Here is a 27,996-nt window from a genome sequence, read left to right as displayed (position 1 = left end):
AAAGAGTAGTTCATCAATATCTTGACCTGTAGTATCCATACCTATAGCTGATGGCTTTGATAATAAAACAAGGAAGATAGTAAAGGAAAGGACTGATAAGAATTAAAACTAAACTGGAAATGGGTGAAAACACCTGAGTGTCTTTCTTGGAAGCAAAGTATAACATTAAAAAGAGGGAATAGGAAAAGATTGATTAGAGAGAAAAGACTTTTTTTTTTTATTTGTGATTGTAATTTTTAAAGTGACATAAAGGATAAACTTTAAATGTAGTGTTGTTTAAAGTGACTTAAATTTTAAATATTTTGACAAGACTTTTTTAAAATACAAAAAGGATGGAAATTTATGAGGAATTTCAAGTAAGATTCCCCATCTTTCATCTCTGAAAAGGAATATTTACTAGGTTATGTATGTAAGTTATAGGAGTACTTTTATTTTTTTATTATAGCTTTTTATTTACAAGATATATGCATGGATAGTTTTTCAACATTGACCCTTGCAAAACCTCTTTTTCGATTTTTCTCCTCCTTCCCCTCATCCCCTCCTCTAGATGGCGGGCAGACCATAGAAGTACTTTTAAAGAAATGAATAAACTCCTTAAGGCTGAAGATGAAAAAACAAATATACTGTGCTAGTTTTCTGATATGCTCAGTGATGTCATGAAGCCCATTATCATTGTGGCAAAATTCTTTTATCTGAAAGTTCAAGATCATACAGAACTCACTGATACTCTCTTCAGTTTATGGCTGCCACTACCTCTCCTCTCTATCTGTATCTTAAATACCCACATGGCCCACAGGAGCACACAGAAGTCCTTTACCTTCTTCTTTGTCTGTTCCCTAAAAAGAGTGTATAACCCCTCTTGCAGATGTTCTGAACTGTTGTTTGTTTTTGGTGTTTTGCATTATTATAGCATTATAAGAAAACATATTGAAAATTATTAGCATAATAAATCAAAGGAGAGATTTAAAAAAGGTTTATTTGCCAGGCCCAATGTTCACAAACCTTTTTACATCATTCTTTTTTACCTTTATAATCTCCCACTTTAAAATAATTCATTTGTATCAGACTTTTAAATGATATTATTTTGTGACTGAACAAATCCAGCCTTGCCTTGACTAGAGCTAAGATTAATTCTCATTAGTGAATGAAGATTAATAAGGGTATAGCTGTCTCAGCTCTTCTAGAATTCCTTGCCTCTAGTTTTAGCTCTTGATTTGTCTCTGGCTATCAGAATATGTGTACCTTAAATCCCCATTTACAGACAAGTCTTTCTCTTATTATTTTAGCCTATGAACAAGTGAATTGTCTTCTCTATTCTAGAAGTCCAACTTCTAGGATCAAGTTAAATCTTGATCTATTCCTGTCCTTTCCCTGAGACTAAGAGGTTCACTTCTATACTTCAAAAATTCATCAAAGTAGGACTTTGATAGAAGCAACAAACATTTAATCAATTAATCTCATTTATCTCATGTAATTCAATATCATTTTTCAGTTAAAAAAGGATAATTCTCAAGCCAGCAATGCTACTTTTAAGCATACAGGCTCCATATATTTCATATACCAATTCTAAAAATAAATAAATAATGTTTTCTTTTACCTTCTGTATCTCAGGATGAAAAATTTCCCTGGGGCCTTTTTCAAACTTTTCCAGATTCATGGCACTGAAATAAAAGGGAAAGAATGAATTTCAGTTCAATGTGATAGAACTTTAAGGAATAGCAGCTTATTTTTCAGATGGATTAGCCATAAGAAAATAAGTAATTTGTACCTAGAAATGGAATATCTGGCAAAAAATTGCAAAATTTTAAATTATGTCATCTCTTCCACAATGTTTTCCTAATGTTATTATTTTAAAATAAAGAATGCAAAAATATATGATAAAAAGAAATTTAAGATACCAATCTGATAGCATAACTATAAAATGACAAAAATAGACAAAAACACAAGTAAATGCTATAAGCACTGTGGAGAACTGAGTATATTGCACTGTTGGTGGAACTTTTTTTTTTAGAGTAATTTGACAATATACTCTAGTATTTGCAAAATTGATCATGTCCTTCACTATTGACCACAAAATAGAAAATTTGGATTATATCAAATTGAAAAGTTTTTGTACAAACAAAATAAATGCAGACAAGATTAGACTGGGAAAACATTTTTATAGTCAAAGGTTCGGATGAAGGCTTCATTTCCAAAATATGTAGAGAACTGACTCTAATTTATAAGAAATCAAACCATTTTTCCAATTGATAAATGGTCAAAGGATATGAACAGACAATTCTCAGATGAAGAAATTGAAACTATTTATAGACATATGAAAATATGCTCCAAATCATTATTAATCAGAGAAATGCAAATTAAGACAACTCTGAGATACCACTACACACCTGTCAGATTGGCTAGAGTGACAGGGAAAGATAATGTGGAATGTTGGAGGGGATGTGGGAAAACAGGGACACTGATACATTGTTGGTGGAATTGTGAACACATCCAACCAATCTGGAGAGCAATTTGGAACTATGCTCAAAAAGTTATCAAACTGTGCATACCCTTTGATCCAGCAGTGTTTCTACTGGGCTTATACCCCAAAGAGATACTAAAGAAGGGAAAGGGACCTGTATGTGCCAAAATGTTTGTGGCAGCCCTGTTTGTAGTGGCTAGAAACTGGAAAATGAATGGATGCCCATCAATTGGAGAATGGCTGGGTAAATTGTGGTATATGAATGTTATGGAATATTATTGTTCTGTAAGAAATGACCAGTAGGATGAATACAGAGAGGCTTGGAGAGACTTACATGAAGTGATGCTGAGTGAAATGAGCAGAACCAGGAGATCATTATATACAACAATGATACTGTATGAGAATATATTAGAAGTGGATGGAAGTGGATTTCTTCGACAAAGAGAAGATCTAACTCAGTTTCAATTGATCAAAGATGGACAGAAGCAGCTACACCCAAAGAAAGAACACTGGGAAATGAATGTAAACTGTTTGCATTTTTGTTTTTCTTTCTGAGTTATTTTTACCTTCTGAATCCAATTCTTCCTGTGCAACAAGAGAACTGTTCAGTTCTGCTCACATAAATTGTATCTAGGATATACTGTGATATATTTAACATGTATAGGACTGCTTGCAATCTGGGGGAGGGGGTGGAGAGAGGGGAAAAGTCAGAACAGAAGTGAGTGCAAGGGATAATGTTGTAAAGAATTTTTTTTTCAAAATAAAAAAAAATAAATAAAGAAGCCCTTGTCTAGAATAGTCTAGCAAAAAATAGAATCTCTTTTTTATCAGAATATTTCAGCACAAGAAGGGTGTATAGTTACATTTTCATATCTTTAAAATTTTTTTTTTAGGGATGCTGGGGACAGTGGTAGTCCAGAACTATTTTAATTAGTTTCCAAAGCTCCTTCATTAGGAAACCTCTTCTATCAATGAAGACTGGCAACTGATCTGCAACTTATAATTTTAGAGAATTTCCTGGAGAAATGGGAGTTTAAGCAGGCCTTGAACCTAGGATTTCCTGACTAGAGACCTTGGATCTCTATATGCTATCCCATAGTAGATGTTTTAGATGAGTGCATCCAGGTGCATATCCTTTGATGATGAGCCTCACCAAATTTAGCAAAACTGGCCCTCAGATGACACACATCCAATATACTTGACAGACCCTATGACAAAGATATTATTTTTATAAATTTTGCAAAAGATAAAATGCTAGATAGAAAAAAAACATTTATTAAACACTTATTATATGTCAGGTATAGTGCTGATTGATATAAATACAAGCAAGTAAAACAGTCTCTGCTTAATGGGTGATGATAGTGGTATACCCATGAGGCAGCAAGTTTTGGAGATGTGAAGTGAGGGAAAGTGAAGGAAAGACCTAGATATAGGTAAGATTTAGCTTATTGAGGCTCTGGGTGGTCCCAAGGATAGAGTCCTAATTTCTAGTGGCAATGACAGCTCAGAATAAGGCAACATGGTCTAGAAACAGTTCAAAATCAACACCTCAATAGGCCATGTCAATGGAATAAATTTGATAAGATGCAATAGAGTAATGATAAATATAAGTCAAGTACATTTGGGTGGAAAGGATTTATTGTACCTAAATTCAAACAATTTAATAAAAAGATTTGGGAGTTTTAGGATTCAGTATTGTACAGTGTGCACAGCCACAAAAGCTTATATGACCTTAGGCTACATTAAAACAGGGATTAAATTTAGTCCAAGAAAAATAACAATTCTTTCTGTGGTCTTTTCTCTAGTCAGTCTTTCTGGAGTACTATGTTAAGCTCTGGTAGTAAGGACTAGCTCAATTCATAAGATGGCAACAAGCATTCAACTCAACAAACAGTAAGCATCTTTTATATTTAAGGAACTAAACAGTTCCTTAAATAGGAGACCAGACATTAAAATATAGGCATACTGACAAAATGAATTGGGAATGGTTGGTTTAGAGAAAAGAAAACTTAGTGAAGACCTGATAATTATCATATGGAAGAGAATTTGACATCTGAGGATATAGCTATAGGTAAAAGTTAGAAAAATTAGAATTTATACCTAATGTAAGAAAAACATTTTCTAAGAATTAGAGATGCCCTAAAGTGCCACGAGCTTTCTTGGAAGATAGTTTACCCTAAACACAGAGGTCCTCAAACTTTTTAAATAGGGGGCCTGTTAAACTGTTCCTCAGACTGTTGGAGGGCCAGACTATAGTAAAAAACAAACAAAAAAAAAAAACCTTTGTTTTGTGGGCCTTTAAATAAAGAAACTTCAAAGTCCTGGGTGAAGGGGATAATCGTCCTCAGCTGCTGCATCTGGTCCGTGGGCTGTAGTTTGAGGACCCCTACCCTAAAGTATAGGTGGTTTAAGTTGATTCTGAATAATTACTTTTTCCCCATTTCACACCTATTAGATTGACTGATATGACAGAAAAAAAAATAATGCATGTTAGAGGGAATATAGGAAAACTGGGAGGCTAATGTACTGTTGGTGGAGTTGCAAACTGGTCCAACATTCTGGAGAACAATTTGGAACTATACCCAAAAAGCTATAAATCTGTGCATATTAATACCAGAATTAAGTATATATTTAAAGAAATTTTTTAAAAAAGGAAAAAGTATCTATATGTACAAAAATACTTATAGCAGCTTTTTTATGGTGGCAAAGAATTGGAAATTGAAGGAATGCCCATCAATTGAGAAACAACTGAACAGTTGTAGTATACAATTGTGATGAAGTATTAAGTCATAAGAAATGATGAGCAGGATGATTTAAGAAAAGCTTGGTAAGATTAATAAGAACAGATGCAAAGTGAAGTGAGCAGAACCAGGAGCAAAGCAAAGGACAAAGTGTGTGCGTGTGCGTGTGTATGTATGTGTATGTATAGTACTTAATAAATACTTGCTATTTGATTGGACTAAATGGTTTCGATTGTCACATACTAGTCATTCTGTAAGATTTGAAAGAATTCAGGTTAAACACATTTAAGCTACGATGATAATGGATCTCAAATGATTTGAGAAAGATTCTTAAGACTGAAATCCTTTGACACAAATGCAAATAATTCTGATAAGAAAAAAAGGAAGAAGTATCTAAAGAGATTGAAATGATTTACAGGAAACTAAGCTTTAGGGAAAAATTAAAGGATGTATGAAATAATGAAAGAAGCATTGGATCTGATGTTACAGGTACTATATTTGAATCCTACTGCTGCCATTTACTGCCTGTATAATATTGTAAGACTCATTTCTGTGGTAATCTATAAAATGTGGGGGTTGAACCAGAAGACTTATCAGCTCTAAATCTTTGATCCGAAGATAATTTAAAGGCTCACTTGTGCAGCTAGGAAAAGTGAAAATAAGGAAATTAGCATTAGGCCTTGTGAATATGTTGACAATTATGTCTATTCTCATGTATTTTTGACAAGACATGGGGGGGATATGGAAATTAGAAGCGCATTTAGGCTGGGCAGAGGCCCAATCAGATGTGATTTATATTTTATAGTGAGAATATATTTATCTGTGAGAATAAATACACTACAATTCAAAAGACATGAATTCCTGTTGGAATCTTTACAAATTGTTAAGTCATTAGAGTTGATAGAGACAATAATTATCTAATTTAGCACGGTTCAGTATGATTGATCTGATCCTACAAGGAGATGTTATGGGCCAGATGAAACAAAATACTAAGAGGATCTGAGAAACAATGCTTGAGTTCACACCTGTACTCAATGGAGTTCACACGTTTGAGAGATTTCAGGGTTTAGTATGAGACATCCGAATTCACACCTCCCTTGAAGCTCTTAGGGCCAGAGAGCACGCTGGGAGATATCCCACAATCCCACTCTCTCATATATAAGAAACAGAGGCTCTTGGAGAGAGTTCAGCTGAATTAGATTGGAGAGGAGCACTCTGGGACAGACACAGAGCACTATGGGAGATTGAGAGCCAGAAGCCCTCTCTCAGAGGCAAGACAGATTCAACTTGGTGCTGGCTGGAGGCTGAAGAAAGCAGAGGCAGAAGCAAAGGACAAAACTGCAAGAGCTCTTAGAATCAAGCAGAGAGATAGGCCTCAACTAACTGGGCTATTTTGGAAGGAGAAAATAAATGTTTGCATTTTTACCAGTTGGCTGCATTTTGGGTGATTATTACTCTTAACTGAAACTAAGGCTGCCTGCAGAAAAACCTTCCCAAGAAACTCGCTCCCAGAGAGAACCATTATATTATTTTAAAGAAAAAGAACACCACATTTTAGCGCCTGAACAGGAACTGATAGACCCTGATTTCAGTGGAAAAGCCTCCAATCCTGATCCATTGGAAAAGTTTCCTCAACCTAGAAATTAGGGTGAGTACAACAAAGAAATTTTGTTAAAAGAGTTAAAATAGAATTTCATCTAAGATGGGTCAGATATTTAGAAAACAGCCTGTTTCTGTTCAAGGAAAATGTTTTGAGAGCATTGTCAAAGTTATGGAAAGCCAAGGTTTGATTATAATTTTGGAGCAGATCACTGAACTTTTATAAACTGTTAAGTACATATGTCCTTGGTTCTCTATGGAAAAAGAATTGGATTTAGACGAGTGGAAATTAATAGGAGAAAAACTAGATGAATACTACAGATCTAATTCAAACTCAATGCAGTGGAAATTAGAAAGAGAGGATCTTTTTAATAATAAAAATGGACTTGAATCAATTTCCAAAGACATAATTAATACATACAATTTAATACAACTGGCTATAAGAAGTTATTTAAGTGTTAGAATGAAGAAAAAGAAAGTGCAGCAGGGAGAAGTGCCAACTATACTAAGTGAAAAGGAGCAAGAATCAGATAACAATGGAATTAAGTACAATTCTGAGTGTGATACTTTACAGCAGGAGGAATTAGATCATTCCACATCGCATGACTCTCCCCCCTCAATTAACCCTTCATGGGTGGAGGAAGAAGGGGGAAGAAGAGAGGCAGAAACACAGTCAGCTTCTCCTGTAAAGCAGAATATGACAAGATTAGAAAAGGCATTAATTAAAGCAAAAAATTAAGGAGAAGATATATCTGATTTTATAAATGCATATCCTGTGATTGAAAAGTTTGACTCTTCAGGTCAAAAAGAGAGAAAATATACTCCTTTTAATTTGGAAAAAATTAAAGATTTGAAAAAGGGTTGCTCTCTTTATGTGGCTACATCATCTTATGTAAAAATGTTACTAGATAATTTGTCTTATGAAATCTTAACCCCAAATGATTGGAAATCCATACCTAGAACATGTCTAGAACTGGGACAAAATTTGTTGTGGTTTTCAGAGTTTCATGAATTATATAGGATTCAAGCCCAATGCAATAGGCAAACAGGAGCTATTGGACAAATCACTTTTGACCAACTAGCTGGTGAAGGTCAGTATGCAGAGTTCAGAACAGATTTATTATCCCATAACAGTGTATGAGCAAATTTCTAAGGCTGCAATAAAAGCTTGGAATTCTCTCCCTGGACAGAAAGATGGAAATAAAGCTTTTACAAAAATAGAGCAAGGTCCCAATGAACCTTTTGCCGATTTTGTGGGACATTTGCAAACAGCTGTAATAAGAACCATTGGGGATAATGCTGCCACAGAAAAATGACCAGACATCTGGCTAAGGAAAATGCCAATGAGGTTTGCAAAAGAATTATATGGGGACTAGATAAAGATGCTCCTTTAGAGGAGATCATAAGATGCTATGCCACAGTGGGCACAAATGCTTATTATACCCAAACTATGATGAACCTGGGAAGACAGGGTCCCTCTTGGCAAGGGACTTCTAGAGAAACTCGTAGATGTTTTCAGTGTGGAAAAGTTGGACATTTGAGAGCTCATTGTAGATATGGAGATAGAATGAGAAGACAGGGTGAGAGAATAAAACCCCAAACTCCATGTCCAAAATGTAACTGAGGCTTTCACTGAGCCTCTGAATGTAGATTGACCCAGAGGAATGAGAGGCAGGGCCCAGCTCCAAGGTATCAATGACAGATGGGGCATGATAGCAGCTGAAGTGTTATCAACCAACAGAAAAGCAATCAGGATTACAGTTGGGGAGAATACAGGCCTTTTAAACTAACAGGGCAGTGCCCAGTGCAAACAGTTCCGATGTAATTGCCAGATGATGAGGAGAAAATCCCAAAAGTGGTAAATAGAAGGGAATTAGGTTAACTGCTTGGGGAAGAGGGTTCGCTTGTATCTCTACAGGAGGAGAAGGAATCAGATGGGTGCCAACGAGCTGCATCTACCTTGTCCATCAGAGAGAAACAGAAAAAGAGAAAAACCTCAAAACAAAGAAGATTTAAGAAACATCTGACACTGAAAGAGCATGGCTGACAATGAGACTGTTAAAAAGAACTTTTAAAATCTTCAGGAATCATTGGATTTCCTAACACAAGATGAGATTGTTTTAGTTATTGAAAAACCCGCAAGAATCATTGGATTCCTTGAGATGAAAAATTGTTGATGAGACTATTGCAGTACTTCAGAGTTTACAGGAACTATTGGATTCCTGGCACATGAACTAATGGACAATGGATTCCTTTTGGACTATTTCTAGGACTTATGGACATGTGTAAATTCTCATGTTGATTCATGTTATTTGTTACATTACTACTAGCCTATGTTATATTGCTATGTGCTTATGCCCTTATGTGTAGTGCCTCCCATATTGATGGATTTATGTACACTTTGTTTGATACCGGTTTCAAGTGAGCCCCTTCAGAAACCCACTAATCTGATTTGATTTCCTATTTCCTTTGGTGTTTTCATCTCCCTTCCTGAGATGTCAGGGAGGGCGTGACCACCTTCTTTTTATGGTGTTTTCACTTCTTTTTTGAGCAGTCAGGGAAGGTGTGATCACCTTTTTGGGGTTCTCACCTCCTTGAGAAGTCAGGGAGGTCATGATCACATTATGCTCTAAAACAAAAGAAAGTGGGAGATGTTGGAAACTTTGCAAACTGTTAAGTCATTAGAGTTGATAGAGACAATAATTATCTAATTTAGCACGGTTCAGTATGATTGATCTCATCCTACAAGGAGATATTACAGGCCAGAAGAAATAAGGTACTAAGTGGATCTGAGAAACAATGCTTGTGTTCACACCTGTACTCATTGGAGTTCACACATTTGAGAGATTTCAGAGTTTAGTATGAGATATCTGAATTCACACCTCCCTTGAAGCTCTTAGGGCCAGACAGCATGCTGGGAGATATCCCACAATCCCACTCTCTCATATATAAGAAACAGATAGAGGCTCTTGGAGAGAGTTCAGCTGAATTAGATTGGAGAGGAGCACTCTGGGACAGACACAGAGCACTATGGGAGATTGAGAGCCAGAAGCCCTCTCTCAGAGGCAAGACAGATTCAACTTGGTGCTAGCTGGAGGCTGAAGAAAGCAGAGGCAGAAGCAAAGGACAAAGCTGCAAGAGCTCTTAGAACCAACCAGTGAGATAGGCCTCAACTAACTGGGCTATTTTGGAAGGAGAAAATAAACATTTACATTTTTACCAGTTGGCTGCATTTTGGGTGATTATTACTCTTAACTGAAACTAAGGCTGCCTCCAGAAAAACCTCCCCAAGAAATTCGCTCCCAGAGAGAACCATTATATTATTTTAAAGAAAAAGAACACCACAAATTCTAGTCTAGGCTCTGCCATTAACAGTGTATTTTTACAGCCTTTTCAAATTTGCTGATGACATAAAATTAGACAGAATAATTGATAAGCTGAATCAAGATTCGAAAAGATTTTAATAGTTCAGAATGATGGACCAAAACTATTAAGATGGAATTTAATAGAGATAAATCTAATATCCCATGCTTAGTTTTAAAAATTAAAATGTACGAATATAAGATGGGAGGGACATAGTGAGATAGCAATTTGTATGAGATAGCATAGTATATAGCAATTTCCAGAAAGACTGGGAGCTTTAGTGGGCTTCAAGTTTTGTATGAGTCAACAGTGTGGCATCGAAACCATAAAATAAAAATATATATATATATATATATATATATATATATACACATATATATAAAAGAAAGAAACCATAAAATATTACATGATCTTAGACAGTTATTAAAAAGAATAGTGTAAAGAAAGACGTAGTAGCTCCACTGTACCTTGTCCAATGTTGGAAACATTTTCAAAGCAAACAGAGATTGGACTTGGTCTCTTTATGCTCAGAGGACAAAGCCAGCAGGTGGAAATTTCAGAAAGGCACAAATCAGTCCAACACAAGAATTTCCTAAGAGTTAGGGTTGTCCAGAAGTGAAAGTCTTTCTGTAAAGGTTCCCTAGTGAAGCGGAGGCTAGGTAATCAGTTGTCAAGAGTGTTGTAGAGCAGATTCCTGCTTTCAATAGTAATTGGGCTACAATACTTTTCTAGTCCCTTACTATTCTAAGATTCTTGATAAGTTGGAAGTTAAAGGTATTAATCCAAACACAGACTGGGGATAGAAATGCAGGGCTCAGTGAAGAGCTCTTAATAAGATGATTACATTTGGCTACATCTGCCCTATTACTTCAAACTTCTTATGCCTGAGGAATACTATTTGGAAAACAAAGGATACAGTACATTTGTTAAATCAATGATGCTATAATGATGTTTCATTACTGTCTGTGTGCCCATTTAATAAGCATCTTCTGAATTGAATTGACTACAACATACTGGATTGTCTAGTAATTGTGTGGGTACATGTGTATTCTCTGCCAATATGATCCATAGAGTTCATTTGGATTCTACTGGGAGAATCATCCTTCTTTGTCCTTCAGCCTCTTTCTATTTTATTCTATTTCAAAGCTGCCCCAAGCACTAAGTATTCAGTATATCTGTCTTCTGTGATTTGAATTTCTATAGTCATCCATTGAAAATATATTGAGTAAATAAAATTCATTAAAAAAATCTCAAAGGGGTAGCTAGGTGGCGCAGTGGATAGAACACCGGCCCTAAAGTCAGGAGGACCTGAGTTCAAATATGGCCCCAGACACTTAATACTTTCTAGCTTTCTGACTCTGAGCAAGTCTCTTAACTCCAATTGCCTCAGCCAAAAAAAAAAAAAAAAAGACAAGAAAAAAAAAGAAAGCATATTCTTCATATTCTCCACTAATAATAATCCTGCTTCTGCTTCTGGCACCTAAGATGGCAAGATTTAGGTTGGTTCAAAAACCTCTTTCCCAATTGGGAATCTACTTTACAGGAGAGGGAAGGCTCCCCTACAGGATAAAATTAAGAAATACTAAATTTAACATTTAAAGTTCTCCAAAAACTGACTCCAACCTTGTTATGGGCCAGAACGCTAAACTTGAAACAAGGATTCTTCTTCTTCTTTTTTTTTTTTTAAATAACTTTTTATTGATAGAACCCATGCCTGGGTAATTTTTTACAGCATTATCCCTTGCACTCACTTCTGTTCCAATTTTTCCCCTCTCTCCCTCTACCCTCTCCCCCAGATGGCAAGCAGTCCTTTACATGTTGAATAGGTTACAGTATATCCTAGATACAATATATGTGTGCAGAACCGAACAGTTCTCTTGTTGCACAGGGAGAATTGGATTCAGAAGGTATAAATAACATGGGAAGAAAAACAAAAATGCAAGCAGTTTATATTCATTTCCCAGTGTTTCTTCTTTGAGTGTAGCTGCTTCTGTCCCTCCTTGATCAATTGAAACTGAATTAGCTCTCTTTATCGAAGAGATCCACTTCCATCAGAATACATCCTCACACAGTATTGTTGTTGAAGTATATAAGGATCTCCTGGTTCTGCTCATTTCACTTAGCATCAGTTCGTGTAAGTCTCGCCAGTCCTCTCTGTATTCATCCTGCTGGTCATTCTTTACAGAACAATAACATTCCATAATGTTTATATACCACAATTTACTCAACCATTCTCCAATTAATGGGCATCCAATCATTTTCCAGCTTCTAGCCACTACAAACAGGGCTGCCACAAACATTTTGGCACATACAGGTCCCTTTCCTTTCTTTAGTTTCTCTTTGGGATATAAGCCCAGTAGAAACACTGCTGGATCAAAGGGTATGCACAGTTTGATAACTTTTTGAGCATAGTTCCGAATTGCTCTCCAGAATGGCTGGATGTGAAACAAGGATTCTTACAAGGTGTTAAGTCTGTGGAATTAGTAAAGACAATGGTTATCTAGTTTAGTATGGTGCTAAATAGTTCTCTAGTTTAGTACATGTACTTAATATTTAATATAGTTCTACAAGATTCACACCCATGATAATATAATTATAAGAGAGCATATAAACTGGACAAACTCAGCCAGTCAAAGCCAGCAAAGACAAGCAGACTGGAGGTGGGAACTCTAAGAAAGGTAGCCTGGCCTCCTGCACTTCCTCCACTGAGACCAAGGCCTATCAGAGCCAGAGACAAACTCAGAAGGGCTCGGAGAGAGACTCAGAAGGACCAGACACACACTCTGAAGGAACCCAGAGACACATTCATTCCATCATCCTCCACCTTTGTGGTGGCTGGAGGCTGAAGCACAAACCCTTGGATTCAGAGAGATTCATTCCATCTTCATCAGCCTTGTGGTCGTTGGTCTGTCCTCCTGCTCCCCCTACTGAAACCAAGACTCCAGAAGGCCTCTAAGAAAGCTAGCAGGGCCCAAGGAAAGGAAACTAGATTATAAAGGAGATAATAAAGGATTTGGACTTTATCCCTGGCTATTCTCGCGGTGATTACTCAACTGAAACGAAAGCTGCTCCCAAGACTTTCAGAAAAACAAATGAGAACATTACATAACCTATCTTTCCAGATTTTCTCATCTTCACATATTCTTCATTTAGCTGAAATGGCCTGATAGATGATATTTACCATCTGTGCTATTTTTGTATGAAACAAACAGTGCTGGTCTGTCTGAACAATGAATAGAGCCTACAAGGAGAACTAGCCTTGATGTCAATAATCCTAGTTGGACTTAAAAAGGTCAAAGGCAACAGTTTACCTCTTCTGCTTGGTTAAGTGCCCCAGATTCCGGCAAGCAGCAGCAAGGATTTTGGCTACAGAGACATGAGTTCAACAGGACATATATCTTGGGTTATCTTTGCTGCTAGAAGGCAAAAACAGAGACTCGGAGACAGGGAATCATTTGTCTGGGGTTATATAGTTAAAAATGATAAAGATAGAACCAGCATTCAGATCATGTGTAATCTAAATAATCAAGACTACATAGATAAATAAGAAAAATAAATTAGTACATGTATCTGACAATATTTCAATTCAATTCAATATACCTGAATAAAGTATCTACTCTATGCACAGTACTACACTAACCATTGGGGATACAAAAGTTAAAATAAAATTGTACTTGTCCCTAAAGACAAATGAATATGTACACAGATAAACAAATTCTAAATATATGAAAAGTTATAAAAAATAACTTCAAGATGGGAAGAACTGGAAAGATATGGAAAAGACTTCCTATAGGAGATGACACTTGTGTTTAACTTTCAAGGAAATAAGAATTTTATAAGTCAGAGAAAGGGAAGAAATAGCCTTCTGTGCAAAGTTATAAAGCCAAGGGAAAGGAGGAAGTTAGGTTGTAATGAAATATCACAGATAGTAACTATCACCTACCAAGCCAGTTTCAACTGAATGAAGAATATGTAAATATGAGAAAGTCTGGAAAGTTAGGCTGGAGTCAGTTTTTGGAGAACTGCAAATGCTAAACTTAGTATTGTATTTTATCCTATGGGCAATATGCTATCATTCAAGATTTTTCAATAGGAAAGTGTCACAATCAGCTCTTCGTTTTAAGAATATCACCTTGACAGCTCTATGAAAGGATGAATTGGAGAATAAAGAAATTGGAAGCATGACTTGAGACCTTTATCTAACTACAAGTTTAATGAATCATTAATATAATACAGTGGCCAAAAAAGGTTAATGAACTATTTCAGTTTCTAGTAACAGAAGTCTAATTTCTAAAACAAAGAAAAGTGATAATCCTGCTGTTTTCTGTGCATGTGGGACTATAGTGAATATTATGTTTAGTTCTGGATGCCACATTTTAGACAGGACACTAATAAATTTTGTAGAAAAAGATTACCAATTTCATATGCAGACTTGAAATTACATACAAGGCATACAAGGATAAACTGAAGGAAGTGAGGATATTAAGACTGGAAAAGGAAAGACTTGAAAGGAGGAATATGAGATGAAAAATACATTCAAACATTTGACATTATTTCATGTAGAAAAAAATTAGACTAATTCTGTTTGGTTCTAAAAAGGGAGAACTAAGAATAATAGGAGGTAATCTTTCGCTCAATACAATGATAAAACTTTCCATCAATTAGAATTAGAAGAAAAATGAATGCAATTCCTTAACAAGTAGAGAAATCATCTTGATTGAACTTGAAGAGGCTTGATAACGACCTGTAATTTATATTATAGAAGGGGTTTATGTTTTGGGTAAGGCTGAACCTGATGACCCTTGCTAGGGATACAGCTAGGTGGTACAGTGGATAGAGTGCTGAGCTTAGAGTCAAGAAGACTCAACTCCCTCTGTTCAAATCTGGGCTCAGATGCTTCCTAGTTGTGTGACCTTGAGCAAGTCACTTAACCTTGTTTGCCTCAGTTTCCTCATATGTAAAAAGAATTGGGGAAGGAAAATGGCAAACCACTATCTTTGGCAAAAAAGCTCTCAAAAGGAGTCATGAAGAGTTAGACGTAACTGAAATCATTGTACAACAAGATTCTCTAAGATTCCTTTTAATCCTGGAATTCTACTATTTTATCTGTTTGACTTTTATATAGATATGTAAAGTTTGTAAAATGTTTTAAAAACAAACATTCTCTCATTTGATCTCATAGCCATTCTATGAAGGAAGTATTAAATTAAATATTTTTAAATTGGTAGATACTAAAGGGAATAGAATGTGGAAGTTGGAATCAGTAAGATCTGAGTTCAAATTTTGCCTCAGACACTTAATAGCTGTGTGACCTTCCAAGTCATTTTCTATGCTTCAATTTTATCATTTATAAAATAGGCATAAAAATGTACCTACCTCACTGGATTGTTGTAGGGGTCAAATGAGTTAACATAAATACATGTATGTACATGTAAAGCATGTAAATCATAAAACACTATATAAATGTTAGCTGTTACTATTATTATCAATATTGAAATCATTTCCATTTTTCTCATCTGAAAACTATAATTTAAAGAGGATATCACACAATTAGATAAGTATAGGAAACAGCATTGAAAATGATGCTTCTACTGACTCCAAACTGAACTACTAAATACTGGTAGTGATGCCTGAGAAAAATATATGAATAAGAAACCACTGGATAAGAAACACAATAGAAACAAAAACTGAAAACTTCTGGTAACTTTTTTTTTCATTGTGAGCACTCACCTTAAAATAGACTTCACTGAGAGTGTCTTTGTGGGACTGTAGGGGAGGCATATTTTCTGGGTACCCTGTAAAGATAAAACACCAATACAGGATGAAACCAAACTAGTTGCTCCTCATTTAAAATCTTTCCTTGCTATCTGGAGTTCTAAATGCCTGAGCCTGAGAGAAATGAAATATAGAAATATATATTCAGAATCCCATGGCTCAAGAGTTATTTCTTTTCAAAAGGGTGCATACATATATGGAAGAAAAGAACCAGAAGGCATATGCTTTTATGATTTCAAAGGCAGACATTTTAATCAGACCATTAGGTAGTTTAGGTAAATTAACAAGAAGCTAATCTATCCCTCATTTCTTGTGTCCATCACACAAAGCAAGAAAATGTCTAAACCTTTTGCGGTACCTAATGACCTATTGCCAAAGATTTCTAAAAATAAACTCCCCAGGTCTTGATTATAAAATGTATTCTGGTGTTTGTATGTGTGTGTGTACATGTATGTAAAACATACACTTTAACTACCTAGGATATTGCACACTTATTTTTTTTTATTTTAACAACAATAAAAAAGTGTGTTCTGAAACACCAAATTTCAACATACTTTCATTTCTTTGCCAGCAATTTCTTAAATACAAGGAGAGAGCTAGGGAGAAAGAGAGAAGGAGAGAGTTAGACAGACAGACAAGAAAGTGATAGGGAGGGTAGAAGGAGAGGGCAATCCTTAGGATACTGAGGATATCATGGCCCAAGACTTCTTGTTTCTTTTAGAAGGGGTTCATGCTTATATAGAAGAGAAGAATTAGAAGGCTTTTTATGATTCCAAAAGCAAATATTTGCACCAGAGAGAGAAAGGGAGGGAGGAACATAGGGATAGAAGAGGGAAGAGGGGGGGTGGGGAAGGAGGAGAGGGAGAGAAAGAGAGAGAAGAAAGGGAGAGAGGGAGAGAAGGAGGGAGAGGGAAGGAGAAAAAGAAGGAGGGAGGAGGGAAGAAAGGAAGGAGAAGGAGAGAAAGAGAGGGAGGAAGGGAGGGAAGAAAGAAAGGAAGGAGTAAAAAAGGAGGAAGAAAGGTAGAGAAAGGGAGGGATAGAGAACTAGCTTTCTCACACACACACAAGCAGGGATCAAATATGCAAGTAGTTTTTCCTATGAATCATCATATTTTTCCTGAGAAAGCCTAAAAAACTCACCCTTTGGACTTTTTTAATCCCACTGATAACATAACCGCTGGACACTTGTGTGAAAAATGTCCTTTTCCTGCCATTACTCCTTGTTTCTGTTCCTCTCTCAACTCAGCCTTTTCCTTCCCAAGTCTCCATCTTCTTTTCTCTCTCTCCTCTAGCATGCCTTTTCTATTGTTAAAGAGTTTCCACTTCTAGAGATGATCTTTTCCTCCTCACTCTACATATTTTGGATTCATAGAGACTTGGCTCCCAATTTCTCCCAAGAATATATTGCATCTCTGACCATTCTTTTTTAGATGCTGATAAGGTATCTTTTGTCAAGGTCTTTGAAACACAGGGCCAGGAGGAGGAGCAGGTATACTTCTTGCTCCCCATTGCCACTTGTAGACTTTCTCAGTACTATTAACAATGGGCAATCTATTATCCTTTGAAATTGTTCTGCTCAGATGCATCATCACATCCAGATCTTGATGGGAATTATCTACCAGCCCTCAAGTCATTGGTGCTTCACTAGCATAGACTTCTGAAGCTCAGTCATGTCTAAACTAGGATGACAGAGAGGAGATGGATAACCTGAGAGTTAAGTTGGCATTTTTTGAGAGATTAAAAGAACTGAAGGAAGGACTCTAGCATTTAGTGGATCCTCCTAGGCAGCTAGGTAGCAAAGTGGCTAGAGGGCTGGATCTGGAATTAGGAAGATAAGAATTATCTTGTCTGACTCTAAACTCCTTTCCCTCCAATTTTCTCTGCGACTCACTCTTCTAAAACTTCTTTCTCCAAACTGTAACTTCTAATCTCTCCATCCCTCAGTGCTTTCTCTGGCCATAACTCCCATTTTGGCTGTCCCAATTTTGAACTCCTATTTAACAAGTTCAACTGTATATTGTCTTACATGTTCATAACTGGTGAACTCTTTCATCACTTTGACTTTGCTAAATAAACAGCATCCCAGAGTTATCTTATTATTTGCTTTTTCCACTTTTACATCTTGCATGCAGAACAGTGCTGGACTATACAAGCGTCTTGAATCCACTAAATCTTTTTGTTATCTAATCTCAACAGTGTTTTTGCCATTTTATTCTTTTTTAATTGATTCTCCATGAACTCCTTACAGATATTGTTCCCATTTTTCAATTCTTTTTAAGCCTCCCACAATACTCCCACCTCCTTTCTCAGCAGATGACCTTGTGCCTCTTACTTTATTGAGAAAAGTAATGCCATTCACTAGAAGCTCACTCTTTTCCTCTATTTTATATCTCAAAATACCTTGACATCATTATCCATCCTTACTGTCTTCAGTCTCTGACAATAATGCATCTTTTCACCAAAATCAAATTTTCTGCTTATATTATTGAATCCTCAAGGCTCTTCTAGCAGCTTATTTCACAATCATCCCCTCTGCTCTCTAATTTAAATAAAAATCAAATGTTATTGGTACCTTTAGTTTTTACATACCTACATTCCCCAATATAGTTCTCTCTACCTTCAAAGATTCATCTCTTAGAACAAAGAAAAAAAAGAATTAAAAAGTCATTCAGCAAATGAATTACCCCATCAACCATCTAATAGCTTATACAACACTTCAAACCCACAATCTCTCAACATTTATGGCTCTCATTTTATACTCCCCATCTCTACTGGTTCCTTCCCAGCTCTCTACAAGCATCACCAACTCTTCCCCATCCAAAAAAATTCTTCACTCTACTCTACTATCCCATAGTTCTCTATTTTTTACAGCCAAACTCTTAAGTCAAGTCAACAAGTATTTATAAAGCACCTGCTATGCTAAATACCAGAGATACAAAGAAAGGCAAACATTCTTGCTTTCAAGGAATTCACAGTCTAAATGGGGGGATACAACATGCAAACAATGTATATATATGTATATATATATGATAAACTAGATAAAACAAATAAGGAAGGAAGGAAACAAGCAATTACTAAGTGCTTATGATGTTTCAGGTATTGTGCTAAGTGACTTACAAATATTATCTCACTTGAGCTTTAAAATAACCTTGGGAGATGGTTGCCATGTTTAGCCCCATTTTACAGTTGGAAGAATAAGGCAAATAGAGGTTAAATGACTTGGGCCCAGAATTATAAGCTAGTAAGTACTTAATGTCTGATCTGAATTCAGGTCTTCCTAACTCTAGCCTTAGTACTTTTTCCACCATGCCATATAAATACTTTTGAGGGAAGACAGTAGCATTAAAGGTAATTTTGCAGAAGCTGTGATTTTAATGGTGACTTGAAGAAAGCCAGGAGGTGGAGATCAGGAGGGAAAGAATTTCAGGTATCATGGAAAGCCAGCAAGAATGAATAGAACTGGGGAGATAAAGAGAAGGTTAGTGTCATCAAAACACAGAGTATGAGGTGGGAGAGTATTCTGGAAGAAGAAAGTTATAAAAAGACTAGAAAGACAGAAAGGAGCCAGGTTATGAAGGGCTTTGACTGTCAAATAGGATTTTATATTCTCTACTACCAGTGCCAGTTCCTAGAATTATTTAAATAATTAGGAGTTGGGAGTGGAGCTGGCTTGGACACTTTCTTAAATGGAGGTTTTGGAGAGGCAGTCACTAATCAGAGTAGAGAGGTAACTAAGGTAGTTAGATGGAGCCATGGATAGAGTACTGGATTTGGAGTCAGAAGATATGAATTCAAATATTGCCTCTAATGCTTTCCTGCTGTGTTACCCTGGACAAGTCACTTAACCACTCTGTGCCTTAGTTTCTTCATCTACAAAATGGGGATAATAATAATATTTATCTCACAGAGTTATTGTGAGGATTAAATGAGATGATATATGCAAAGTGCTTTGTAAACCTTAAATCACTCTATAAATACTATCTATCTATCATCATCATTATTATCCCAGAGTTAGAAAACTGGTGGGTGGAGATAGAGAAGTCTGGAGAATTGGGATGTTCCTTTCCAGAAATTCCACTTGAAGAAATACTCGAGCTTCCCCTCATTCCCTCACCCTCTTTCAGTTTGTTTTAAATTATATGCTGTCAGAGGAATTTGCATGACTTAAAATGCAGATGATATCAAAAGAATCCATATTATTGGATAAAGCAAAAATTCACAATATCAAAAGAGAAAAATAAAGAGATTATATAATGTTGAAAGGAACCAGATAATAAATCCATTATTAGTACTAAGTTTATATTCTCCAAATGTCTTACAATCTAAATTCATAAAGGTAAAAGTTAACTGAATTTCAAGAACACCCAGAAAGCAATAATTATAATAATGGTAGATTTGAACACCTCACTTTCAGTATTAGACAATTCTAACATTAAGTAAAACAAAGGAGAAAAAAATGGATTCAACAAATATTTGGGAAACGGGAACTTCTTATTTCTCAGTACCTCATGATACTTTTTTAAAAAATGGATTCTATTAAGGCAAAGAAATGTTGCAAACAATTTATAAAAAAACAGAAATAGTAAATACATCTTTTATTGACCATAAAACATAAGTAGATTAATCAATTCAGGAAGCACAAACCAAAGACAGAGACCTAGATGGAGACTAACAATAAAATCCTAAGAAATGAATAATCAAAGAACAAATAATATAAACAATAAATATATGAAATAAAATTATAATGATGGAATCAGTATCCCAAAACACAAAAATTCCTTATATAGATTCAATTATAAAGTACTCTTTAGAGAAATAAAAAATTTAAATAAATAAAAATATTATTTGTTATATAGGATAGATCTCTTCAAAAAAAAGAGGAAAAAAAAGGAGAGAGATTTTGGCATATAAAATAAAAGATATGAATAAAATTTTTCCTGCTTAATAGTATTTTCCAGTTACTTATAAGGGTATTTACAAATTTTTCTTCCTTCTTGTCTTCCCTCTTCTCTCCCCAAGAAAGTAAGCAATCTCATATAGATTAAATATGTGCAATTCTTTTAAGCATATTTCCATATTTATCATGTTGTTCAAGAAAAATCAGATCAAAAGGGAAAAAAAAAACACAAGAAAGAAAAACAAAGCAAACAACCACCATAAAACAGTGAAAACACTATGCTTCAATCCACATTCAGTCTCCGCAGTTCTCTCTCTGGATGTGGATTTTCCATAACAAATCTATTGGCATTGTCTTGAATCATCACATTGTTGAAAAGGGCCAAGCCCATCACAGTTGATCATCATATAATCTTGTTGCTGCTGTGTAGAATGTTCTCTTGGTTCTGCTCAATTCACTCAGCATCAAATCATGTAAATCTTTCCAGGCTTTTCTGAAATCAGCCTGCTCATCATTCCTTACAGATCAACAATATTCCATTACATTCCTATATCTTAACTTGTTCAACCACGTCCCAACTGACTGGCATGCACTCAATTTACAATTCCTTGCCACTACAAAAAGGGCTACTAATTGCCGTAACTATGTATAATATTTTCTTGGTTCTGCTCACTTCACTCAGTATCAGTTCACATAAGTCTTTTCTGATGATTAAAAATTTTGAAAAGATAATTCTAGTAATAAGGGGATGGTTACTCACTAGTGTGATTGGCTATATAATTATGCATTCAGAAGAAAGAATGGTTATTGAAAGAATGCTTTAATGATTCTACCAGTTAAGATCTATTTGCTAGGAGGCTGTTTTAGTGGAAATTTTTAAGTTCAACATAGTGGAGAAAAATGTAGCCTTAAACAATTTCCTTCAACAAAGGATCAGTCTCCCCTACATACATTAAGATTATAAAGATCTTATCACAGATGCAACAAATGAATAAATTCAAAAACACCCTATCAGTATTAAGGCATAAATTAGATACTTGCCAAAGGTCAGAGAATCATAGGATTATAGTTTTAGAGCTGGATTGAGACCTCAGAAATCATCTAGTAACTTCCAATTCTAAGGATCTTGGTGAGTTTGAAGTTAAAGAAGATCTCCTAAACAGAGACTGAGGATAGAAAGGCAGGAATTCAGTGAAGAGTTCTTAATAAGATGAATTACATATGACTACATCTGCTTTTAAGTGAAAAAAGAATATATATTGCCCAGAAGGCATGCAGATGTATCATCAGTCTATGCTTTTCAAAACATCTTTTTCTTATGTAGTTCCTTTGCATTTTAAAATGCCCTTTTTCATTAAATTCCTCCAATAATTAAACTAGCTTATACTTACATATAATTTTCTGGTTTCAAAATATATTCCTTATTTGATCCTCATATCACTCACCCATGTGAGATATGCAGTGCAAGTATTATTGTCTTTATTTAACAGATAAGTAAATTTAAAAGGAAATGGCAAAACACTTTAGCATTTTTGTCAAGGAAACCCCAAAAAGAATCATAAAGGGTCAGGTCAAGGCCCGTTGAACATGGCTAAAAGGACTAAACAACAAAAAACTGAAGATTAAAGAGGTAAACCAACTGAAACGATGAAGTGAGATGTAATTTAACTTTGTTAGCCCTATCATTCCATTAAGCCATGAAAAAATGCCCCAATCAATGAGACTAAACATTGGCAAAAGTCTTTATGATTCCAAGAAGAAATTAATTTATATGAGGATAATAATAAACTTAAGATTTTATTTTACAATTTTAAAAACAACATACAGGAATATATACAATTATATATTTTGTTAGGATCAAAGGATTTAGAGCTAGAAGGGATCTCAGCAATCAGACTAATTCCTTCATTTTGTAAATGAGTAAAATGAGGTTCAGAAAGAGGATATGACATAAGCTCAATCATACCACGTTAAGTCTAGCACACCATGCATAAAATAATTAGATAATACATTTATTATAATGATACTGTCACTGCTCAAAATATTTTTTGGAATGTTCCTTTTGAAACTTCCTTAAGTGCCTGTGGCATATTCTTCTAATTGACTACATTGGTCCCAATTCTTTATCTCTTAACAATGAATTTTATTTTCAATATTAGGCAAAAATATTTTTAAAAAATAAAAAGGAAATTGAAAAGGCTATTTTCCAATTGGTAAATAATCAAAAGATGTGAAGTTTTCAGATAAAGTAATCATATGAAAGTCATATAAAAATGCTCTAAATCACTACTGATTGTACAAATATAAAACAATTCTGAGATACTACCTTACATCTATTATATTGGCTAATAGGACAAAAAAGAAAAAATGAAAAATGTTTGAGGGGATGTGGGAGAAATGAAACACTGTTAGTGGAATTGTGAACTGATTCAACCACTCTGTAGACCAATTTGGACTTATGCCCAAAGGGCTATAAAAACCCTGCATATCTTTTGACCCAGTAATACCACTATTAAGTCTGTATCCAAAAAGAGATAAAAACTAAAAAGGCAATGGACTTATATGTACAGGAATATTTATAATAGCTCTTTTCTGGTGGCAAAAAATTAGAAATGGAGGTGATAACCATTAGTTAGGAAATGGCTGAACAAATTGTGGTATGTAATTATGTAATAATGATGGAATACTATTGTGCTATAAGAAATTATGAGCAGACTGATCTCAGAAAAACTTAGAAAGACTTACATGAACTGATAACATATGAGACTATACCCTGAATGAGTATGTCAAATAGAAATAATTCTTGTTCTAGTTTGAGCTGGTGCTGTGCATTATATCAGCCTTACATAAACTCCATATCTTGTTACTCTCTAGCTCCTTTTAATATCCCACTGTGATTCCTGATTTTTCCCTCTCTCTCTTCTTTAGCCATCCCACCTCTGTCCAGACTTTCAGATCTTCTACTCATTGGTCTGTTTCTTGATCTTGGCTCATATGTCAACAATTCTGCTATCAGCTGAATAGGACATTTTTTCTTTACTTAAAAAAATTAATCTTTTTAAATTAGCCAAAAAATTCTTTTCTCATCTCCAATTCCACCCCTCATTAAAAAAAGGAACAAACTTGTAACAAATATGCATAGTCAAGCATTGGCACAGGCCATGTTTAAAAAAAAGTCTCCATCTTTATCCTCAGTCCATTACATCTCTTTCAGAAGGTGAGAAACATGTTTCTTTACAACTTCCTTTGGAATTGTAGTTGGTCATTTTGTTGATAAGAATTCTTAAGTTTATAAAAGTTGATTTCTTTACAATGTTGTTATTATATAAAATGATCTCAGTTCTGAGTAGGATTATTTTAGATAAATCACTTTCCCCTCCCACCTCCAATTGCTTTTCAAAAAAGTGAGTATTCAATCAATATCATGAAACCAGCTGTATAATTCTATATCTTTATGTTAGAATACTCTACAACAGTTTTAGAGGAAACTGAGAAGACTTTTATGAACTAGGGAAGAGCCAAGTAAGAAGAATTAGGAGATATTTATATAATGATAATATAGAGAAAAACAAGTTTCAAAAACTTTAGAACTCTGATCAACAATGATAAAGCACGAGACCAAAATATTGAAGATGAAACATACCACTCATCTGAAAGATGATAAATTTAAAATTCAGAAAGTCACATGTATTTTAAACAGGTCAGTGTAGGAATTTGTTTTGCAGAATTATGCAGCTATGTAGTAAGGGCTTTATTTTGGTCGTTATTTTAATATTCAATCAGTTGGAGGGGGCAATGGAAGACAAATTAATTTTTTAAAAGAATATTAAACTTGTTTTAAGTACCACTTAAAATGTGATTGAAATGAAGATTTGACTTAAAAACATGCACACATATGTATATATTGCCTCTAATACTTTACACAGTGAACAGGTAAATTTGTTATAGAATATCTCACGATTACAACATTTGAATGAATAAAAATTGAAAAGAATTAGTACTGTTAAAAAGGTAGAGAGCTCCCAATTCCTTGGGAGCAGCTCACTGAGGGCAAGGGAGATAAGATTTTTTAAAATTAGAAACATCTACTCAGAATCCCTGAAGAACATCTATATTAGACCCTGAACAGAACCTTGAGCAGAAACAGAATCTTGTACACAAACAGCAAAGAAAAAGGAACACGAAATCACCTGCAAAAGACAGACACAAGTGTCTTTAACTACACAACTGTGTAAGTGACAATTATCATAACAATAATAATTATAAAAATTCACATTCTATAGCTCTTTCCTCACAACAGGCTTGGTGTGTGAGACAAATATTAGACCTATTTTAGAGATGGAAAAAAACTGATGTTCACATAAATGGCATGAAACTACTAGCAAATGTAAGATCCAAGATTCTAACCTCAGTCTTTTTACATACCAATAGTAGCCCTTCAATCACTATATGAATTCATTATTCTCTTCACTCCTAAGAAGCTTGGTGGCAAAGTGGATATTAATACCAAGCCTGGAATCAGGAAAACCTGAGTTCAAATCTGACCTCAGACATTTATTAGCTATGCGATCGTGGGCACATTATTTCAACTTTACCTGCCAAAGTTTGCTCATCTGTAAAATGGGGATAATAATAGCACATGCTATTACATGTACACAACAGTACAAGGTTGTTGTGAGGATCAATTGAGTTAATATTTGTAAAGTACTCAGCACACAGTAAAGTTGGGCACACAGTGGATGTTATAAAAATGTTATCTATTATTTTTATAATAATAATTATTTTGTTGTTGTTATACTATATTGCTTTGTTTCTATCACAATCTCAGTAAACTCTCTCATTAAGAACTTTTCTAGGGATGTGTTTCCCATGAATCTACTTTGAAACTTCCCAGCTTACATAGTAAGGGTTTTATTTTAGGTATTCCCACACACCATCCTGGTCTCCAGATGCTCTTCTCAGCAGCTGATCATGTCCATTCTGCACAATTTCATTTCTTGCTGCTTTCTTTGATCGTTTCTATTCTTTTCCTTCCTTTTTCCTACTACTATCAGGTCATACCAAACTAACTTGATTTCCTTTTTTTGAAAGGATTAGAAAACTAGAACATGAAGAAAAATGATGGAGATATAGTTTAGCTAGATTTTTAAGAAAAACTTTTACTAAGATATATTATTTTTATAAAGAACGTACATTTGGCCTAGTTGAATAACTAGATTCAAAGAATAGCTGTTAATAATTCAATAATATGAGATAAAGTATCTTTACAGTATAGTGCTACAGGATCTATGCTTGGCCCTGTATTTTTAAAACAATTTTATCAATGATTTCAGATAAAAGTAGAAATAGCAGGATCATCAAATTTGCAGATAATACCAAGCTTTGGGAGACAGGGGACATGAAAGTGCCCTGGATAGTCAGAATTAAAAAGAACCTTACAGGTTAGAACTTTGAGTCAAATCAAATAATATGGAATGCAATAGGATAAAGTCTAACATTTGGGTACCAAAAAAATCTGCTTCATAATATAATAAAGTGGAAATATGATCAGAAAGTAGTTACTCTTGTAATTAAATTTGTTTTATTTCTGCTTTTTGCTTTTGCTTTCTCAATGGGTGGGAAGGAGAAAATTTAGATTTAAAAATAAAAGTAAATTAAGAATATTTTTTAAAAAATAGACTTTCTCTGAAAAAAAGATCTGGAGGTTTTGGTGGATTAAAAGTTCAACATGAGTTAGTAATGTGATGTGCAACCAAAAACAATAATGTGATCTTCAGTTATGTGGTTAAAGTAATATCCTAAGGCTTCCCAGACCATTGCCCTTCCCCATTCCCTCAATATGCACACATGCAAGTCAAGTTTGTTTTTCCTTAAAAGATATTGCAAACACCCTCCAAATTTAGTTGGCTCAGGACATTACAACTCAGACCATAGCTATGATTTCCCGGTCACTTGGGCTTCTCCTTATGTTTTTGTCCTTAGACTAACAGGATGATCAACATCATTTTAAAAAGAGTAGTACTCAGAGCTATATTTTGAGTGAACATTCCTTTCCTGTCCTGAATATTCCTTGCCTTTCATGGACAAATCAACCTTCTCCTGATAGATGATGAGGTTAAATTTCAGACCTAAACTACCAGAGAGTTGGTCTTTGTCAATCTCAGTTCACAATAAACTCCATTAAGAGAGACATCAGACTTCACCTGGAATATCATGTATAGTTCTGAGTACCACAGTTTAAGTAATCTGAGTCAAAACAAGATAGTGAAAGGCACTGAGTTCATGTTATATGAAATATTTGGAGGAAATGGACATGTTTAGCTTGAAGAAGAAAAGATTCAGGGTGGACAGGATAGAAATCTTAAAAGCTAAGAAATAAAAGAAAATATGTGAAGGACCAAGAGGAAGAAAAATTAAAGTTATTCTATTTGTCCCAAGAAGGAAGAATCAGGAAAATCAGAAGCAATGGATGGAAGTTACAAAAAGGTATATTTAGACTTGATGTTATTAAAACCCTCCTACCAATTAGAGGAGATCAGAATCAGATTTGGTCACTTTAAAAGGTGATGTGTTCTACTATCCTTGGAAATCTTTATGCAAATGCTGGACAACCACTTGTTTGGCAGACCGAAGGAGGGAGTGCTTTGTGTAAGGCTGGAGTCAATGGCCTCTGAAGTTCCTTCCAATTCTCAAATCCTGTGATTCTGTAATTTTGGAGCCCCATTCTATACAGCCCATGGTTCACTAATATTCTGTTGAAGCCCTGTCAGCCTCTAATTGAAACTTCATACCCTGAAAGACCTTGTTTTATGAGTTAATCAGGGTTTTAACATACCCAGACCTGGGACAGTTCACAAAGACCAAAAAGAATAAAAATCTTTAAATAAAGATTAAACTGGATTCACCCTTCAGTACTCAAAGTCTCATATAACAGATTACGGGTCTTTAGAAGAATATTTTTAGTTTAAGCTCTTCTTTTTATAGATAAGGAAATTGAGTTTGAGAAAAAAATTAAATAACTTGTTCAAGGGCATATAGGAAGTTGCAAGTAAATTTGAATCTCTAATCCAAATGCCAGACCATTTTCTGTTAGAATCCTAGTGTTAACTCAATGGAACTGATACAATGCTTATTGGTTCACACATTAGAGCAAATCCTTA

At 34.9% G+C, this 27,996-nt stretch overlaps 1 protein-coding gene across 2 annotated transcripts in view; it reads right to left on the bottom strand.

Moving 5' to 3' along the window:
• GARNL3 (GTPase activating Rap/RanGAP domain like 3) overlaps nucleotides 1-27,996 on the bottom strand; it is a 233,839-nt gene that overhangs the window by 145,566 nt on the left and 60,277 nt on the right. For both annotated transcript variants that reach the window (XM_051979671.1, XM_051979670.1), the window contains 2 exons: nucleotides 15,895-15,959; nucleotides 1,598-1,661 (listed from right to left, as the gene is read on the bottom strand). In XM_051979671.1, coding sequence (XP_051835631.1) covers nucleotides 1,598-1,661; nucleotides 15,895-15,959 — 129 coding nt within the window. The remainder of the gene's footprint in view (nucleotides 1-1,597; nucleotides 1,662-15,894; nucleotides 15,960-27,996) is intronic.

The sequence above is a fragment of the Antechinus flavipes genome, chromosome 2 (assembly GCF_016432865.1).
Source record: "Antechinus flavipes isolate AdamAnt ecotype Samford, QLD, Australia chromosome 2, AdamAnt_v2, whole genome shotgun sequence".
NCBI lineage: Eukaryota > Metazoa > Chordata > Mammalia > Dasyuromorphia > Dasyuridae > Antechinus > Antechinus flavipes.
This window is presented reverse-complemented; position numbering and strand designations above follow the sequence as displayed.